Source organism: Oncorhynchus mykiss, chromosome 9 (genome assembly GCF_057628025.1).
Source record: "Oncorhynchus mykiss isolate SJ-2025 chromosome 9, ASM5762802v1, whole genome shotgun sequence".
NCBI lineage: Eukaryota > Metazoa > Chordata > Actinopteri > Salmoniformes > Salmonidae > Oncorhynchus > Oncorhynchus mykiss.
The window spans coordinates 33,516,402-33,536,435 of NC_143030.1; the positions used below are offsets into that span (position 1 = coordinate 33,516,402).

At 43.3% G+C, this 20,034-nt stretch overlaps 1 protein-coding gene across 4 annotated transcripts in view; it reads left to right on the forward strand.

Moving 5' to 3' along the window:
• Positions 1–321: 321 nt before the first annotated feature.
• Positions 322–20,034, forward strand: part of LOC110531892 (protocadherin-7) — a 227,385-nt gene continuing 207,672 nt past the window's right edge. For all 4 annotated transcript variants that reach the window (XM_021615374.3, XM_021615371.3, XM_021615372.3 and 1 more), the window contains exons 1-2: positions 322–760; positions 997–4,427. In XM_021615374.3, coding sequence (XP_021471049.2) covers positions 1,350–4,427 — 3,078 coding nt within the window. In that variant the 5' untranslated portion in view covers positions 322–760; positions 997–1,349. The remainder of the gene's footprint in view (positions 761–996; positions 4,428–20,034) is intronic.

A 20,034-nucleotide genomic window follows, 5' to 3' on the forward strand; every position in this document is an offset into this window, starting at 1 on the left:
ATGCGGCAGTCCAATCTTTTCTATTGGCGCATTATAGGCTAAGCCATAACGCAATTTACACATTGAATTAATGAAGCGGCATCCTCGTAAAATGGTTCACGATAGAGTGTATCTTTTCTAAGCCATCTCACTATTCCCCCACCCTGACAAAGACCATTCGAATGGGTAGTGTGTGATGCATTGCAATTGCATTTTCTTCATGTGGTACTGAGTCACATTTGGTTAAATCATCCCCTTATTAACAAGAAACAAAAAACCTATCGTCTCTCTCCCTCCCTCCCTCTCCTTTTAACAAATAGGCCTACCCTCTAGAAACCTACCAAACAAATTCAGCCCTAGTTACGTGCGCTGGGGAACGAAACTGGAGAGGTGGAGAGAGCGCGCGAGACACAATTGTGAATCGCTCTCACAGTCCAGCAGATAGGTGCTGCAAACGCACGCTGCGTACATGCATGTGTTGAGTGGGCGCTTGGATTGAGAATGCGGGAAAGAAGGAGGATTCTCACGTAATAATTCACCGACATTTTCCAATATCTACATCGGGAATTACAATTGTCCTTGTTTGTTTCATTTTTTTTTATTCCCTCACTATCAGTTTTTTTGTACTCTATCCGTATTGCTTGCGACTGTGAGAACTAACGTTAACTACTTACGGGCTGCTTGTTATAAGTGAGTGAATGTAGAGAAGAAATCAGAGTGCACGGATGCTGCTTGGATAGGCTGCTGGACACATAATGTGTTGCTTATACGCTGTTTCAAGGTAAGAAGACGAGTGGCTCTGTAAAGTAGCCTAACTGTATCATCACAATTTGGGAATCTGTGCGGGCAATTTCATTGCCAATTAATCTGTTGGAAATACCGTCTAATGAATCTTGACCATTTACATCGCTTCTATAGCAATCTGGGAGATGTGTTTTTTTGTCTAACTGAATAAACTCGGACTGATTCAACATTAAAATAAAATAAGATAACATCTTGGACATTTTCTCTTTACAGGCATGATAAGATATTCGGAATCGTTATGAATTCATGACATAGGATATAACCAGACTGAACGGACTGTTAAAGAAACATTTATTCGTTGCTGGAAAAAAGGGGTGAGGATAATCCCCCCCACCCCACCCACAAAAAAAATGAAGAAAAGTATAGCGGGTGCACTTGCTCTCATTCACTGCAGTTGAAGCGGTGTTGGAGTGCGTCCGGAGTATGAAGTCTTACACATCCTGAAACGAAGGACTTCAAATTAACCGAGAAGGAAAATTATGTTTAACAAAAACAATAGCAGCAAGTAAACGTCATCCTCATTCGATTCAAGGCTTTATAATCCAGTTAAGACATTGCGGGGAACAATGAGGACTTCTGGCGCAGTGGACTATATATGCTACAGTATACTCCTCCTGCAGCTGCTGAATCAGCCCGATGCCAAGCAAGTGTTGCGATATCGCTTGGCTGAGGAGGGACCCGCCGATGTCAGGGTAGGGAACGTAGCCAAAGACCTCGGAATCGTCGCCGGGTCTGGTGAGGTTACGTTTACCCTCGAGTCCGGCTCTGATTTTTTCAAAATAGATAATATAACAGGTGAGCTGACCACTAATGAACGGCGGATAGACCGTGAAAAATTACAGCAGTGCCAAATGATATTTGATGAAAACGAATGTTTCATAGATTTTGAAGTGTCAGTAATTGGACCGGCTCAGAGCTGGGTTGACCTGTTCGAGGGGAAAGTCATTATTTTAGACATAAATGACAACACCCCGTCTTTCCCCTCTCCTGTTCTGACACTGTCAGTGGAAGAGAACAGACCGATTGGCACTCTCTATCTCCTGCCCACTGCCACCGACAGAGATTTTGGCAGGAACGGAATTGAGAGATATGAGCTTATTCAGGACAGCGGGGAGAGCTCCAGGCGCCTGGGTTCGAACTCAGGGGGACGCGGAGTGGACAGCAGGAGATTTGATGAGGGGGCAGCCAGGAGCAGCGTCTTTGAACTGCAAGTTGCTGACACAACTGATGGGGAAAAACAGCCACAGCTCATCATTAAAGGAGCGCTGGACAGGGAGCAGAGGGACTCTTATGAGCTCACCCTGCGTGTTAGGGATGGGGGCGACCCCCCACGCTCCTCCCAGGCCATCCTGAGGGTGATGATCACTGATGTGAATGACAACAGCCCCCGCTTTGAGAAGGCTGTGTATGAGGCTGACCTGCCAGAGAACAGCTCCCCTGGTGCCCCCATCCTGCAGCTGAAAGCAGCTGACGCAGACGTTGGGGTGAACGGTCAGATTGAGTACGTATTTGGTGCGGCCACAGAGTCAGTGCGTAGGCTGCTGAGGCTGGACGAGGGCTCGGGGTGGCTTAGCGTGCTCCATCGTATTGACCGCGAGGAGGTGAGCCAGCTGCGCTTCACGGTAATGGCAAGGGATCGAGGTCAGCCACCCAAAATGGACAAGGCAACCGTGGTCCTCAACATCAAAGATGAGAACGACAACGTGCCTGCTATCGAGATTCGTAAGATCGGACGCATTTTCTTGAAAGATGGTGTGGCCAATGTGGCAGAGGATGTAGTGGTGGACACGCCTATAGCTTTAGTCCAGGTGTCAGACCGCGACCAGGGCGAGAACGGCATCGTGACCTGCACTGTGGTGGGTGACGTGCCCTTCCAGCTCAAACCGGCCAGTGAGATTGAGGGTGAGATGAATAAGAAGAAATACTTTCTCCATACATCAGCCCCGCTGGACTATGAGGCCACACAGGAGTACAACGTGGTCATCGTGGCTGTGGACTCAGGAAGCCCTAGCCTGGCCAGTAATAACTCGCTTATCGTGAAGGTGGGAGACTTCAACGACAACCCACCCATCTTTAGCCAGAACGTGGTGGAGGTGTCCTTTCTGGAAAACAATGCCCCAGGCGAGAGGGTGACCACAGTGCAGGCAATCGATGCTGACAGTGGCAAGAATGCAGAAATCGCCTACTCCCTCGTCTCCTCTGTAAATGGGATATTCTCCATTGATGCAGACAGTGGTGACATCAGAGTAAACACCATTCTGGACAGGGAGCAAACAGAGAGGTATGAGTTCAAAGTGATAGCTAAAGATAAGGGCATGCCCATACTTCAGGGGTCAGCCACTGTGGTGGTCCTGGTGGCAGATAAGAACGACAATGAGCCAAAGTTCATGCAGGACGTGTTCACCTTCTACGTCAAAGAGAACCTAACACCCAACAGCCCTGTTGGCATGGTGACCGTCATTGACGCTGACAAGGGCCAGAACGCTGAAATGAGCCTCTTCATCGAGGAAGAGGAGGATATCTTCTCCATTGAGAATGACACAGGAACCATTTTCTCCACCATGTCATTTGACCGCGAGCAGAAGACTTCATACACGTTTAGGGTCAAGGCTGTGGACGGTGGAGACCCACCCAGATCCGCCACAGCCACCGTGTCACTTTTTGTGATGGACGAGAACGACAACCCGCCAACCGTCACCTTCCCCATCAACAGCACTTACACTCTCCTGCCCCCCTCCAGCAACGTCAGGACTGTAGTACGAACCGTCATAGCCACTGATACGGACACAGGGATCAACGCTGACCTGAACTACAGCATCATCGGTGGAAACCCCTTCAAACTGTTTGATATTGACGGAGGCAGCGGGGTCATCTCCCTGGTGGGGAAGCTGGAGCAGAAACACTATGGCCTCCATCGACTCGTGGTTCAGGTGAACGACAGCGGGCAGCCCTCCCAGAGCACCACTACCCTTGTGCATGTCTATGTCAATGAGACCCTCTCCAACTCCACCATCGTAGAGGCCCAGGTGGCCAAGAGCCTGGGTACGCCGCTCAATACCAACATCGCTGGTGACCCCAACTACGACCTGGGTAAGCAGCGGCTGAGCATCGTCATCGGGGTGGTCTCGGGCATCATGACAGTCATTCTCATCATCCTCATCGTCGTCATGGCCCGTTACTGCCGCCCCAAGAACAAGAATGGCTATGAGGCAGGCAAGAAGGACCACGAGGACTTCTTCACCCCTCAGCAGCATGACAAGGGCAAAAAGCCTAAGAAGGACAAGAAGAATAAGAAGTCCAAACAGCCACTGTACAGCAGCATCGTTACCATTGAGGCCTCCAAGCCCAACGGCCAGCGCTACGATGGTGTCAACGAGAAGCTGTCGGACAGCCCTGGGATGGGCCGATACCGGTCTGTTAACGGAGGGCCCGGGAGCCCGGATCTGGCCCGGCACTACAAGTCCAGCTCGCCACTGCCCACGGTCCAGCTCCACCCCCAGTCACCCACGGCGGGGAAAAAGCATCAGGCTGTTCAGGACCTGCCCCCTGCCAACACCTTCGTTGGCACCGGAGATAACATTTCCCTTGGATCTGACCACTGCTCTGAGTATAGCAGTCAAACCATCAACAAGTACAACAAACAGGTAAGAATACATTGACTCAATATATATATATATATATATATTTATATATATATATATATATATATATGTCATTTTTTTCTTCTTCTTGTTCTTTCTGTTTTCAAATGTGTCATGTTTCTCCCTCTCTTAGTGTTATCTCCTGCGTAATACCTCCTGACAGGGCTAGTCTCAGTAGTCATGTTGCTTTTATGGTGCTAATATGTGTCAAGTTAGCTGTATTGATCTGTTTGGGTTTGGAGTGCCATTCACCATGTAATATTGAAAAGGAAATGAGGACATGCGTAGCCTATGCCAGGATTTCATTTTCACTCGCCTAAGCATATCCAGCTCTTTTGCTCTCTCTAGTATTGTGAGGCGGTTTAGTTTGACTGTGGTGTCACTTTTGCTGACCTGTGCATGTATGTGTTTTGAGTGTTGTAGACAGTTTGCATAAGGGTCTGGTTTGCAGTTATTCTATCACAGTGTGGCTAAGTAGCTAGGATACACTTCTGCTAGGTCAATAACTCCCCGCCCTCTTTGTAACAAGGCAGCCCTTTTCTTCCTTTTAGGAAGAAAAACAAGTAAGACATTGTGAAAATGAAATACAGGAGTGGCCTTCTAAAGGAATGCTAACCGAGGGTGCCGTGTTTTACTGGATTTCAGCTTGACTAGGAACATCTGGGCAGGAGGTCACAACATTCCTGTGCCCTGATGTGTCTGTATCAATTCACTGACCCAGCAGTGAAATCAGGCTTACCTAAACCTCTCCCTCCTGCTCTTTCTCTCTCTTTCTCTCTCTCTTTCGCTCTCATGTTCTGTCTCAGACATGTTCTGTCTTTCGCTCTCTCCATCCCTTCTGTAGGCTACTCTCATGTATCTCTTCATCCATCCATTTCTCTCTCTTCCCTCTTTCTCTCTCTCTCCTTCATATCACTATACCCTCTTTATTTCCTTATGACACCCATCTCTTACACATTCTCCCTCCGGCCATCCCTTCCTCTGTTTCCCATCTTCCTCACTCCTCTCATCGACTCTTTATGCAATCATTCATGGCTGCACGCATGACAGGGAACTTCATATTCTAGGGAAGTGTGAATTAATAAATTCATATCATTATGGTTCTTAAAAAAAAACTAATCTATGAGAAAGCCAGGTGGTGCGAATCAAGGTTAATACATGATGAAGTCGGTTCCTTTTCATCTGCATTTACCTGGAAAATAACACTTACCCTATTGTTTCATGTGTTTTCTATGGCAATGTAATGCATTATTGATTGTTCTCTTGCGTGTTGTAAGCAGCAAACTCCTCTTGCATTCCTGAGTGCTGTTCAGCACAGTAGATTGGGCTGATTTCTCTCTCTCTTTCTTGTTCCCCCCCTCATCTTGTGTCCCCCCTTGCTCTTCTCTCTCTCTCTCTCTCTCTCTCTCTCTCTATCCACCCCTGCATCTTTTCCTTTCTTCAAAGCCGCCTCCTCTCCCACCCTATCTTTCACTCTCCTCTATCTCACCACCACACCAATTTCTGCCCCTCTCCTCAAAATCGTTGCTCTCAATTTCTTTTTGCTCTTTTCCTCGCCTGTCTTTTTTCTTGCAGTCTCTTTCTTTATTAATCTTCTCTCCCTTACTCTACGCTATATCCCTTTCCCTTCTGCTATTTCCTCTTTAATTTCTCAATCTCCCTCCCTCTACTGTCTCTAACAGCTTCTAATGCGCTGTATTCAGTGTTTTGTGTGAGGACTGCTGTTGCTTACGAATGTCCCATCCATAATTAACAGGACACTCTATTTGCTGCGGCAGAGCCATGTATTGTGTATGTCGCTAGCTGTGCTGCTGCACTTTTCCATAATTATTTATTTACTTTTTCATGTGAATGCTCGCTACAGCGTTTTTTTTTTTATAGACAAGTCAATTCATTCGAAGATTCAGACACAGACCCGAAAACACACAGGGGTGTCGAGCATTGAGTGTTGAGTGTTTGCAAAGGCTGTCCCCGCCACCATAATGTGCAATTACCTCTTTTTAAACATGCAGAGCTACTTTTTCTCGATTCTCCTCAACGGTTCCTGTAGAAGTGGCTAATGTAGAAGTGTTGCCCTCTATGGTTTAATGAATATTGTCAGAAGCAGCGGCAACTGTAGCCCCATGTACCCATTAGGCACCAGAGATACAGTATATAGCATTCTATGACGTGTTATTACATTCCCATACATGCCTTGTCAAACATTCCCTGTTGATACTTCGATTGAACGGCTGCACTTACAGTCTCCTGAGAGCCACCACAGGGCCACCACAGCTAAAACACGCTGGTAAGCACCCCCCTTTGGTTGAGGACATAATGTGTAATGAAACCCATAATAAGTATGAGGTGCTGGGGATGGAATTATACATAGAAATAGAAATGAATAGATTCTATTTCTATCGAATTAAACATGGCTTCTTGTCCGACTCCGTTGTTGCTATGGATTTGCATGCAGAGGCCGGTGGGAGGTTGGATTAGGGATAAGGTTTCATGTCTGATTGTAGAGAATTGCACAGTAGATCACATTGTATTGCGACTGCTGGAGACAGGGTAATCCGCAATGTCAAATTGATCACATTAGATATGGAAATTGCTATTCAAAACATATCAGATTTAACCTTTGTTATTGAATTAACAGTGGCAGGAAATCCAAAATGCATTGCAATCTACGATATTTAAGGCTCATTGAGGTTGAGACCTTTTGATGGGATTAGCAAATCTCTCTCTCTCTCACTCACACACATACACCGACTATCTCTCTCTCTCTCTCTCTCTCTATCCATCTTTCCCTCTACTTTCTCCTCTTTATGGATCTCTCTCGCTCCACTTCTCACACTCTCCTTTGCTCACTCTCCTCCCAGAAATAGAGACAGACACAAGAAAGAGAGCCCTGTTTGAGGTACACAGAGTGGTCTCAAATTTTCCACAGGAGAGTTTTGGTGGGGGGGGGGGGGGGGCAGCTTCACTATCCTATTGACTATGAGTCTCTACTGCAGTATCAGGTTCCTTCTAGGTCTCCTTCCACCTCATCCTTCGCCTACCTAATATAACAATAACCACCGCACATGCAGCAGCCGGCTTGGGCTCCAAGCAGGTAACCAGGCAACCAGTGAAGTTTAGCAGGTTGTCATCAGACATTTAAGCAGTCATTAAGTCAGGGGAGCACAGAGTGAGACACCAGCGTGTCACTGAGCAGCCATTGAGTTAGAACAGTAGGGTGATGTACCTGACATTTCAGTCCTTCCTGGAACTCCACACTTATTGGATTCAAGCTTGTGTTTTTTTGTCTCTCTCTCTTTCTTCCATTGTATCCCTACTGTGTTATGTTTCCGTAGCTAAATCCCTGTGTTAAATAGTGTTTTAGTTGATAATCGTCATACTCTCAAGTACCGCCTAAAGCTAAATTATTGGTTGATTTGATTTTGAATTGTCCGTATTTTCCATTTGTAGATGCTCTACAAATGGTCATACTATCAACAAACTATCTGTTGATGAGCATCTGCTTGCTAAGGTTAGGGTTAGGCTTAGAATAAGGGATTAGGGTTAGGGTAAAGATTAAGGTAAGGGTTATGGCTAGGGTTATAGGTTAAGGGTTAAGTTAAGGATTACAATAAGGGTTAAGGTTAGGGTTAGGTCTAGGGTTAGGGTTAGGGTTAGTAGATAGTTAGTTCAAATGTTACTGATAGTCTGTAGAGCAGGGGTTTCCAACAGGTCGATCACGAGCTACCAGTAGCTAGCAGTCCACCTATGAGTAGCTTGCCAAACAATTCTGAAAGTACATGCAATTTTCACTTGTTCCACCACAAACTGTCATAAACAAATCTCTTTCAGACACCGCAAGCTCCCAGCTACTACCTTATCAATGCAACATTGACATTATCACACCGCTGGTTAGCCACTATTGGCTTAAAAAGCCAAACCTTACACAATATTTGCCAATTATTTCCAGCATTTTTGCATCTCTCTGTCTGTGTGGTGCGTTCGTTTGTCTCTCACTCCTGGTGTATCCAGTTGATGTGATAACCGTCTTGTGGGTTGACTTTCCCCAAAACCTTCTCAATTAAATTTTAACTGCAAAGTAGGCTTACCTGGCAGAAGTATATCATGGGTAAGTATTTTATTTGTATCTATAATTTATTTGCAAACTTGTCTATGAAATGAGCAGTAGCAGCATTGCTAGACTGGCACATTCGTCTGCACATTCCTCACTCCCTAGATGCACATTTAAAGGTGCAATATGCAAAAATTGCTCTGCCACTTCATGGTTGCTAAAATTAAAATAGTTCAGTTTAGGTTTATGTGACAAAACAAGAAAAATATGTTATTTTCAGCTCTTTGAAGCTGGTGTACAAAACCAGAACAATTGTCATTTTTAGAGTTTTAAACCAGGAAAACAAAAATGAGAAAACATAATTTGGGAAAATATAAAAGATAATTAGGTTTTATAGGGCCCCTCTTAGAGTTGTTTATTAACCATTATTTTACCAGAAATATTGACAGAAAACCTAGTGCACTACCTTTTCTTGTACACGAAGGATCCGGGTAAGAGTTGCAGGGGTGAGGGAGAAGATAAAAAAATATGCCTATTTGAAAGCTAAAAAAAATGAGTGGCTCGCGACATGTTACATTTTTTTAAAAGTAGCTCTCATGTTACAAAAGGTTGGAGACCCCTGCTGTAGAGCATCTACAGGTGGACTGTCCAAATAAAGTGTTACTAAATTATTGGCTAAGCTAAGATATTAAATATAATTCCTTCGATAGCTCACCTGTTCTATCCAAAGAAACAATGTTTACTCTTAAAGTAACTCACCATGCCTTTTTTAAGTGGGGCATTTGAAATAATGTTATCCTCTGTCCAGGTGGATCCTTGTCTTATCTTTTCTAAACAATCGAGAACTGAGGCAGGTTGCAATCCTATCCCTCTGCTTCAGGGCATTCATACATCTCAGTACAGTGGGTCAGCTGAGGCTGCCTCGCCTCAGGCTAGGGTTGGTTCAGCGAGCATGACTGGACATTGCCCCATTGCCCTCACCGCCCTCCCCTCCCTCACCTCATTCCACTTGCACAGTGTTGCTCCTATCCTCCCCCTTCCTTCCCTTCCCATCCCCTCCAACTTGTCAAGCTCCAGCTTACCTTATTTACATAGGGACCCCATGTTCCCTTCTCGCCACAGCATCTCAAACAAATAATATCAGCATGCAAATAGGGGTCATTAAGTATGTGTTCGCCAGCCAAACACACATGATGTAACAGGCACTTTCGCACTGTCGGTCCGCCGAGATCACAAAACCAGTATGGAAAAACCTCCATTTGCCTGGAGGCTAATTTCTTTAAAAACGGAAGCTATTGTAGTTGCCTAAACACCTTTGAGATGCCACACTTGTCCTAATCTGTTTTGCCGCCCCCTTTGTGAATCTTTATTATTGCCGTCTACTAACCTAGCGTGTTTGTAAATAGTCTGCAGCCTATATCTATGTGAACCATTGCAAATCGTCTACCTACTGTATGTTTACCCCGCTCTGTAAACTTCAGTACGTTTCTGTAACCTTCCATTTAGTTGCTTCTGATTCTATCTGTGTCAAACAGGTTGAGGGAGGCAGTCACCAGTTGCACTCAATAAGGTAATTACTTGATAAGAGGTACTGTTCGAGGTTTATCATGTTTGGTCAGGTTGACTCCCCCGTGGATGCTGAAATGGGTCGAATGACTGACTCGAGGCTGGACCGGAGAGAAAACATTGGCCACTGTTGGTATCGTAGCCGTTATATGATGCAAATGGCTCGACTAATAGTTGTAGAACGGTTTTGTTTATCTTCTATATTTGAATCCCATGTGGATCATCTAAGTTATGATACACTGTAAAGAAATAAGGAAGTAGGCATAAAATGTTCTGTGTTCGGTATGTGTTCACCCATATGGGAGTTTGTGAATTGTACAGGTAAAACATTTGGCATGAATCGGTTGAACAACATATGAATGGATTACATTCTTTGTAGAGTATAGCCACTAAAAGGAAATCATCATGCAACTAACATAACATTAACCAAGCAGCATCTGTTTGCCTGTGAATCATTAAGTATACGCACAGCACAGGGAAAAGAGCTGGTGGTGTGAGAAGATGAAGATGGTGCAGAATGAGATCAGCTGGTTGGTTCATCACTGCTTTATGTTTAGTACAGGGGGTTGCCTGTGGTGCTGTGTGTTTACTGCCGTGTCGACTGATGCTAATTTGATCACATTTGTCTCGGATGGCTTAATTTACTTTGTTATGGACGGCAAGACCACACCAGGCATTTTGTGTATGTGCTTTACAGTGAGACTGGAAGGGGGGGTATTGGGAGAGATGGAGAGAGAGTGAGAGATAAAATACTCCTGAAATTGCACTGGCCAGCAAATTCCTGAATAATTTGAGTGGGGTGATTTAAATACATTAGTTTTAGGCCAGTGACTAATCTGCAGATTAGGGTTACCTGACAGCTAGGCATGCATGGAGAACAGATGAAGAAGGAAGTAAGGAGGGAGAGAAAGTGAGAATGAGCAAGAGGGAGAACACTAGTCCCTACTCAATACTGAATGTGTTGGATTCTGTCTGACCAGTTGTTTGACTACTGGTTGGGTGACCCTGTACATAACACTAAATAAGATGTGACTTAAGTGGTATTATACCTCATGTATTTCAATGGCTTTGAATGGACTGCTCCTGGCTACCTGACCTGGAAGAATATTGTGAAGGCGAGGTCTTTCGAAAGGCAAGACCTTTTTCAAAAGAGTAGAAATCAATCACCTTTAGGGTGTTTTCACATATCGTCTTCTTTAGAAGAACCGATCTCCGTCCTCTTTAAAGTGAACTCTGGGGTGAAAGCAAAAGAACTCAGTTCTCTTTATAGTCACACTGCCCTTGCCTTTGAATGGAGGACTCAACTCTTTCGCCGGTTCACTTCACCTGTTTTGTGGTCCTATTTCTCTTTGCTTTCACATGTTTGGAACGGAACCAAGATCGTTTTCCAACATGCACTCTGGGTTTTCACAAAGTGCAGGACAAGCCATTCAGTCAGAATGTGTTATCGGACGGCTAGATATACCTACTTACATTTTGGAAGCTAAGAGATTGAATTTAGTTAAAGTATGAGACATAATAATTGTAATCAAAATATACTATTCGTAATAAATAGCAATACAATAACTGCAGAATAAATAATGTTCTAATTGAAAATTGTACACCCAAGGTAGGCTACTGCCCCTTTAAGAGCTAGAATATATTTTGTACCCTATGTTGTGATTCTCACCAAATATATTATCTGTTCACGCTATTCAAACCCCACGATTAATAAACAGCTTATGAAGCTATTTTAGCCTATAGATAACATAATGCAAACGCATAATCTGAACTAAAAACCACACATTTTGGAATTTCTGTGTGTCCTTGGCACAAAACAGCACACATTATTTTCCGCAAAACTACACGTCATCATCTTCTTTCTTTTGTGGTAGCAATGTGAGGGTTTATGGCAGGGGAAATGGTGTTGCAGTAGTTTAGTGTGTGGTACGGGAATTACGACAAGTGAACCTGGGGAGCTTTGCATTAACATTGTCCTAGGAAAGGGAACCGGACCACTTCAGGGGCTCTTTTGAGGGAACTGAGTTTTCACACTGCACAAATAAAAGTGTGCGAACCGCACTGAGTTCACAAAAATTGTCTGAAAGGGACCAGGTGTGAAAACACCCCTAGAAAAGGAGGCCTTGATCAATCTCTCTCTCTTTGTCAATCTTCTGCTCTCTTTCCATTCTCTTTCTGTGCTTGTCTCTCTCCTTCGGTTCTGTTTTCTTTCTTTCTGTCTTCATTTCTATCCCTCTTCTCCTCGCTACATCTGCCATTGTGGCCATTGGCTGGGTATGAATGTAAATAGTCATGATTGAATCAGGAGCAGCCCAGATGCATTGGTAACATTTGTCATGATAAGACGGCGAAAGAGAGAATGGGGAAGATAAGTCACAAAGTCACCATAATGCAGCTTGATTGCTCAGCGGCGCGCTGGCTTATTTTAGTGGAAGTGTCAGCAATGTCCCCTTCTTTCTGAGCCCACATTGCAATTGTATTACATTGAATATGCAATAAAATGTTCTATGAAGCACGGAAAATACAGATTTTTATTTGCAGGTAATTCTTCCCTTTTTACCGGTATCAATTCCTGCACTTCATGTCGCTGTGGTGGTGGAGGCGGCAGCAGGGGAAATCCTAGCTCTCCAGATGTTTTGTGTTCAGTTTGTCTGAGGGCTAGTGTGAATTCCTGATAGGGACCCACTAAATTTTGCTAAAAGGTACATTGCTATTGTTGGTATTTCCTATTGTGGCTGTCCCTCCTCATCTGCTTGTTCTTCAAGCAGCAGCTCCAGTAACTCTGAACATAACTTAGCATCACTGCTAGTGAAACTCAGGGGAATAGTTTGCTGTCAACATGAAGGATCACAGCAGGGATCATACTGTATGTGGGTATGTCTGTCTTTGATTTTAATGGACAACAACACAATGGTTTCTGAGCTTCATAAAAATTGCACGGTCCACTGAGGCTTTCGGTGATGATACTATGTTGACTAGAAAAGGACAAAAATAATGGATATTTATGTTTTTAGCTCTGCTAGTGCTCTAGGGCATACATTTGAAAATGCAGATGTGTATTTTAACATGTTTATTACATGTGCGTGTGCCTGTATCTGTACACTGTGTGTGTGTGTGTGCAACCTTTTGTGGGTACCTTTTTATCTGTGTATCTCAGCGTGTATCTGAGTGTGTATGTGAGGGATTAGGGCTGTCCCCGACCCCAAAAAATCTTGGTCGACCCAGTCATCTGTTCTTTTGACCAATCGATTGGTCCAAATTTTGAAACGTGTAGGCTACTGAGCGTATCTGATGCTTTAATACTGTGATTAAATATGAAGTCGCACAAATTACTAAAGACGGAGCCAGAGATCAATATAGCCTAACCAGAAGGAAAACAATTCTTCCCGACCCTCCTCTTCCCACTGCTGAAGTTGTCCGTAATAGGCCAACAGTCGGCAACCTTTTCCATTTGGAGTGCCAAGTTATTGTTCCAGTTCTTCTGATCTGATTGCCAGTTATGATTTTCATATGCACATTTTTGTGGAACAGTTTCATTTCAGTTATAATAAAGTATCTCAAAGTCATTGTCATGTGGTTAATAAAAAGTATATCTAAATTAAAATGATACAAATCTAAAAGTAACTTCTATTGCCAATATGTAAAACTAGACTACATAACGCCACCAAATAAAGACTTGCAGCCCGCAGATGCAAAAAATATCCTGATAAAAATTTCCTTTAAATCACATTGGTTATGCATGGTCTGTCTGCAAGGATCTTGAACCATTGTATCAATTATTAACTTGGTACGGCCAAGCTCATGCTAGCAAACTTGCAACATTGTGTAAAATATTCTGGGCCCTCAGAGTTTCCCGTGCCAGTGAGATCCGGACAGACAGACACAGCTGTATAAGAAGTAATCAGGTAGGCCTTTTTTATGACGTTTCCACCTGATCAGAGCATGACATTTTTTCTCTCATTTCATGTTGAATGGTTATCGATATAGGTAGGCTACGTTGAGGAGCTATTGTCATTCTCAATGGATATTGAATGCATTAACAGAAATTACCTCAACCAAACAAACATTGTAGATGAGAAATTATGATAATTAGTGGTAAATGTACTACTGGTGACACTGGTGTGCCATCCCTGCGGCCTCCGCAATGGATTTTTTCACTCAGACAAGCGTGAATCAGACCGGTGTCTCGTGTGCCATAATTTTGTATAATATATTTGCCACTGTTCAACTAAAAAAATATTGTCGACCAAATGCCCATCGACCAAATAATCGACTAAATGGGGTCAGCCCTATGGGGTCAGTTCTCACATATGCTGAGCACTTACTGGCTGCTTTTCCATCACTCTGTGCCTTTGAACGGGGTATGGTGTAGGTGCCAGGTGCACCGGTTTGTATCAAGAACTGCAATGCTGCTGGGGTTTTCATGCTCAACCATTTCCTGTGTGTATCAAGAATGGTCCACCACCCAAAGGACATCAAGCCAACTTTACACAACTGTGGGAAACCTTGGAGTCAACATGGGCCAGCATCCCTGTGGAATGCTTTCGACACCTTATAGAGTCCATGCCCCAATGCATAGAGGCTGTTCCAAGGGCAAAAGGGGGGACTCAATATTAGGAAGGTGTCCTTAATGTTTTGTACACTCAGTGTATGCTTGTGTAGTGGCACCAGTGTGGTGTCAGACGAGTGGACTGTTTTCTGATGTCAAAATAATCATACTGATACACAACAAATACTACTAAGAGATATATCTGGGTCTAAAGAGATACACTATGTAGTGTTTGACGTCATTTTTTGGTTTAGGACTTGTACGGGATGCATTTCAGGAAACATTGTATTTTTGCGTGTTAGCTGGGGCTGGGGAAAACGTGTGACACCAATCAGGCCTCCGAGGACTGGAGTTGCCCAGGCCTGTTCTAATGTCACCCGTCACTGTCGGCAACCACTGGCGACCAATCCCATCGCTCGTTAGTGAGATTTGAACTTGTTTATGAAGAGGGGATGGCTAAATGTTATTTGGAAGGCAGACAGAGGGAAATGCGATGGGCTGAATTGTTTTGGCTGTCTGGCTGATTACTGTGCCAGTGGTGCCTGGGTGCTGACAAGTGGAAAAACTCTGATCTGCTCGCGTTTAACCACGTACCAACAAACGGGTGTGATCATTCTACAGTGGTCCCTGGAGCGTACGATCAAACCGGTTTGAGTAGAAAGCTAATTTTGAAAATCCACTATCGATTGATGCAACTGTCAGCATTTGAGCTAGCCACACTGTTTTTTCACAGAAACATTTTGCACAAACACGGTCCTTACAAAGTTAAGTTTATTTTTGGATGTAATATTCAGACTTTCACATAAGTATCAACAGCATAACACAATCATCCAAACCGGAAGATGTAAGCTACAGTGCCTTGCGAAAGTATTCGGCCCCCTTGAACTTTGCGACCTTTTGCCATATTTCAGGCTTCAAACATAAAGATATAAAACTGTATTTTTTTGTGAAGAATCAACAACAAGTGGGACACAATCATGAAGTGGAATGACATTTATTGGATATTTCAAACTTTTTTAACAAATCAAAAACTGAAAAATTGGGCGTGCAAAATTATTCAGCCCCCTTAAGTTAATACTTTGTAGCGCCACCTTTTGCTGCGATTACAGCTGTAAGTCACTTGGGGTATGTCTCTATCAGTTTTGCACATCGAGAGACTGCAATTTTTTCCCATTCCTCCTTGCAAAACAGCTCGAGCTCAGTGAGGTTGGATGGAGAGCATTTGTGAACAGCAGTTTTCAGTTCTTTCCACAGATTCTCGATTGGATTCAGGTCTGGACTTTGACTTAGCCATTCTAACACCTGGATATGTTTATTTTTGAACCATTCCATTGCAGATTTTGCTTTATGTTTTGGATCATTGTCTTGTTGGAAGACAAATCTCCGTCCCAGTCTCAGGTCTTTTGCAGACTCCATCAGGTTTTCTTCCAGAATGGTCCTGTATTTGGCTCCATCCATCTTCCCATCAATTTTAACCATCTTCCCTGTCCCTGCTGAAGAAAATCAGGCCCAAACCATGATGCTGCCACCACCATGTTTGACAGTGGGGATGGTGTGTTCAGCTGTGTTGCTTTTACGCCAAACATAACGTTTTGCATTGTTGCCAAAAAGTTCAATTTTGGTTTCATCTGACCAGAGCACCTTCTTTCACATGTTTGGTGTCTCCCAGGTGGCTTGTGGCAAACTTTAAACAACACTTTTTATGGATATCTTTAAGAAATGGCTTTCTTCTTGCCACTCTTCCATAAAGGCCAGATTTGTGCAATATACGACTGATTGTTGTCCTATGGACAGAGTCTCCCACCTCAGCTGTAGATCTCTGCAGTTCATCCAGAGTGATCATGGGCCTCTTGGCTGCATCTCTGATCAGTCTTCTCCTTGTATGAGCTGAAAGTTTAGAGTGATGGCCAGGTCTTGGTAGATTTGCAGTGGTCTGATACTCCTTCCATTTCAATATTATCGCTTGCACAGTGCTCCTTGGGATGTTTAAAGCTTGGGAAATCTTTTTGTATCCAAATCCGGCTTTAAACTTCTTCACAACAGTATCTCGGACCTGCCTGGTGTGTTCCTTGTTCTTCATGATGCTCTCTGCGCTTTTAACGGACCTCTGAGACTATCACAGTGCAGGTGCATTTATACGGAGACTTGATTAGAGATCCTCACTGAACTTCTGGAGAGAGTTTGCTGCACTGAAAGTAAAGGGGCTGAATAATTTTGCACGCCCAATTTTTCAGTTTTTGATTTGTTAAAAAAGTTTGAAATATCCAATAAATGTTGTTCCACTTCATGATTGTGTCCCACTTGTTGTTGATTCTTCACAAAAAAATACAGTTTAATATCTTTATGTTTGAAGCCTGAAATGTGGCAAATGGTCGCAAAGTTCAAGGGGGCCGAATACTTTCGCAAGGCACTGTATATTAGTCCTAGCGTTAACTGAGGAAATATTGACGTAACACAAGCGGTCATATTTAGATAACTCTCGACTGACAGAAACCACAATATGAATGAGCTAATAGAAATTACTACTTATAATTCATCACATCACGGGTCAGCTCAACATTGATCGAAATAATTGAGTAAAACACTTTCTAGAAATCCAAAGTAATCTGTGCGTGGGCTCTCCTCGACGAGAGAAGTTTGTGAAGAGAGAAGTTTGTTTGGCTCAGTAAAGCCTCAAACATAAATTGTCCCCAACACTGAATGGGTTAATTCTATGTGAATTAATGAGGAGGCGGAACACACCTCAATTCAAATTGTTATAATAATTTGAAATTGACAAATTGAAACATATCTTATAGATAATTAACAGGCAACGCGTGTGAACTGTCCTGTTGCATAACAATCACATTTTGGATCTGTGAGTGCATTCTGACATCACGTGCATACAACAACTCACGCTGGGGCGACCGTTAAAGATTTTCAGAACTCACGGATGAAAAAGTTAAAAGATACAACCTTCAGAATCTGATTGATTTCAGGGAGTCCTGACAAACACACAGGCTCACACAGAGAGAAGCATACACACACATTCACATAGATACAACACAAACAGAAACACAGGCACAAACGCACACACCCATGCACACGCACACACATTCACAGTCTGCTCATTTGGCACCGATCTCTCGTTAATATTTTTCTCTGGAGCGGCTGTTGAAATATTAAGATATGTGAGGATCTCTTGACTGCATAACAAGGATTAAGAATCAGCCAAGATAAATAATACAGTTAATCCCCAGCATATTTGTCCAAAGGACAGCGTTTTATGCAACACGATCTCATAGTTTTACATTTAAATTCGACGTCTATGTTTGACTCATTAATTCCTTCGTGGTCACAGGTTTAATTCCACATGGTTACAGGGTTAAAACAGAAACATCTTAAAGTGTTACGTTAAAATATTCAGTCCGAGTTGTTACGGTTAGGGCTATGGTTTGGGGAAGGCTTAATAACCCACTGTTACCATCTGAGCAGCGCACTTAGGCTCCCGGCATCATGAGTTTGTGCAAGTACTTGGCAATAGTTTTCCAAAAAATTGTGACTGCTGAGGAAGGCATATATCGATGTACTCAAGGCCTTTTCTTTATTTGAAATTATTGTTTATTTGGAAAAAACACAATTCAGACACACATGACATTTTCACATTATCACTGAGACTTCTTTCACACCAATCCACAGTTCAGCAATTGTTCATAAGCAATAAGGCTGCAATGCAGCCCTCAGGGTCATGTCACACCTCATGTCACACCTCCAAATCCATCCATAGAATGTACATAGTTGTCAGCATTAATTAACAATGTTCTCAGGACCTTTTTCAAACGTCCGTAATCGAAATCTATTTCTAGTGATCAGCCTGGTTCTATTACCAGGCACATCCATTCATATCCTTTAACCCATTGTCTCGGGCTATAATGGATCGGACTTGACTTGGGAGAGGAGAAGAGGAACTTGAGAAGCAATATTATATTTTAAGTGTGTGTCTGTGTGTGTGTGTGCGTGCTATTGTGCCAGTGCATTTTTTTTAGCTGGTCACGTTAGTTTTTGGTTCACAATTTCTATTATTATCAAGATTTATTCAAACAGCCATGGTTATCCAACAATGGGTATGCAGACCAAGTATTCAAAAAGTTTGGTCCGAAGTCTTGGTTGAATCTTTGCGATGCGCAATTCAGTCATCATGCGATGTTTGAATAAACGTTTCTTAAGGTTTTAGGCCTACCTGGTAGAATGATATCATGAGGATTTGTATCAATCCCTTGGCATTGATTTGGCAAAAAATAAAACCGGGAAAATTGCATTTACCAAAAGATAAAACTGGTTTTAAGCGGCCCTACAACTGTAAAGTGACTGTCCAAAATCTCTAACAATCACACACTTTTTGAGATTGAGCAAAAGTTTTATTTTGTTCCTCCAAACAATCAACATAAATATGATATTGTCAAGTTAAAATGTAATTATTTGTGTATGGAGGGTAGGTCATTATAGGCTGTAGGCTACTTGCTCAGCCCTCAAATTAAAGATAAGGTTTAAATGATGTACACATAATCTGCTTTCCTGGCCTAGTATTATTTTCATTCGGGCCATTACCAACTGAAAGCAACTGGCCCGAATGAAAATAATACTAGGCCGGCAAAGCAGATGATGCGTGCATCATTTAAATCTTATCTTGTGCCACTGGCAAATTTATCTGAATGTCAAGCCCTGTAAGGGCATGATAATTTAAAAGTTGGCTAGTCATTATTAACCTGGTTCTGTATGGAATGCAGGTACATTATAGGACACAGCTCTGTTCAAAAATTGGTGCGACCAAATCTTGTGCTGATGCCATCAACTGAGAAAGTTGAGCCACCAGTGAAAAAGGGGCCACCAGCGGAGAAAGTTATTCTGGAGCCCTGGTGTGTGTGCGTGAATGTGTGTGTGTGTGTGTGCATGTGTGTGTGGCTCCTATGCAGGATAGAGAGGAGAACAACAGGGTCCTTCACAGTTCAGCCTCTCCATCATCCAGCACACCAGGCACAAACACAGCGACATGCCTGAGAGGGTTTCAATATCCTGTGTGTGTGTGTGATTTTCTCATATCCTACATATGTGTGTAATCCACCCCTCCCACAGTCCAAACCCATATAATGAAAAAAAGAAAAACCCCACTTAACATGTGCAGCAGCAGCAGAAATATTCATTAGTGTCTGCAGGACAGGCCCTGCTATCGATGAGGCCTTACCTAGGAGAGAGAGGAGGCTATTAGCCCAGACAGATAAATCTTGTCAAACACTGGACTAGTCTGGAAACTCCGACTGAAAAATGAGGGTCATGGACGGCCAGGAGTTTATGAGTGGCCTCGCTCGCATGTATCAAATCAGCTGAATTATGAAGTCCCACAGGCCTTTTCAGGAATGCTAATTTTCCTGTTTCCCTGCTAACCCTCTCACTCCTCCTCTCATTCT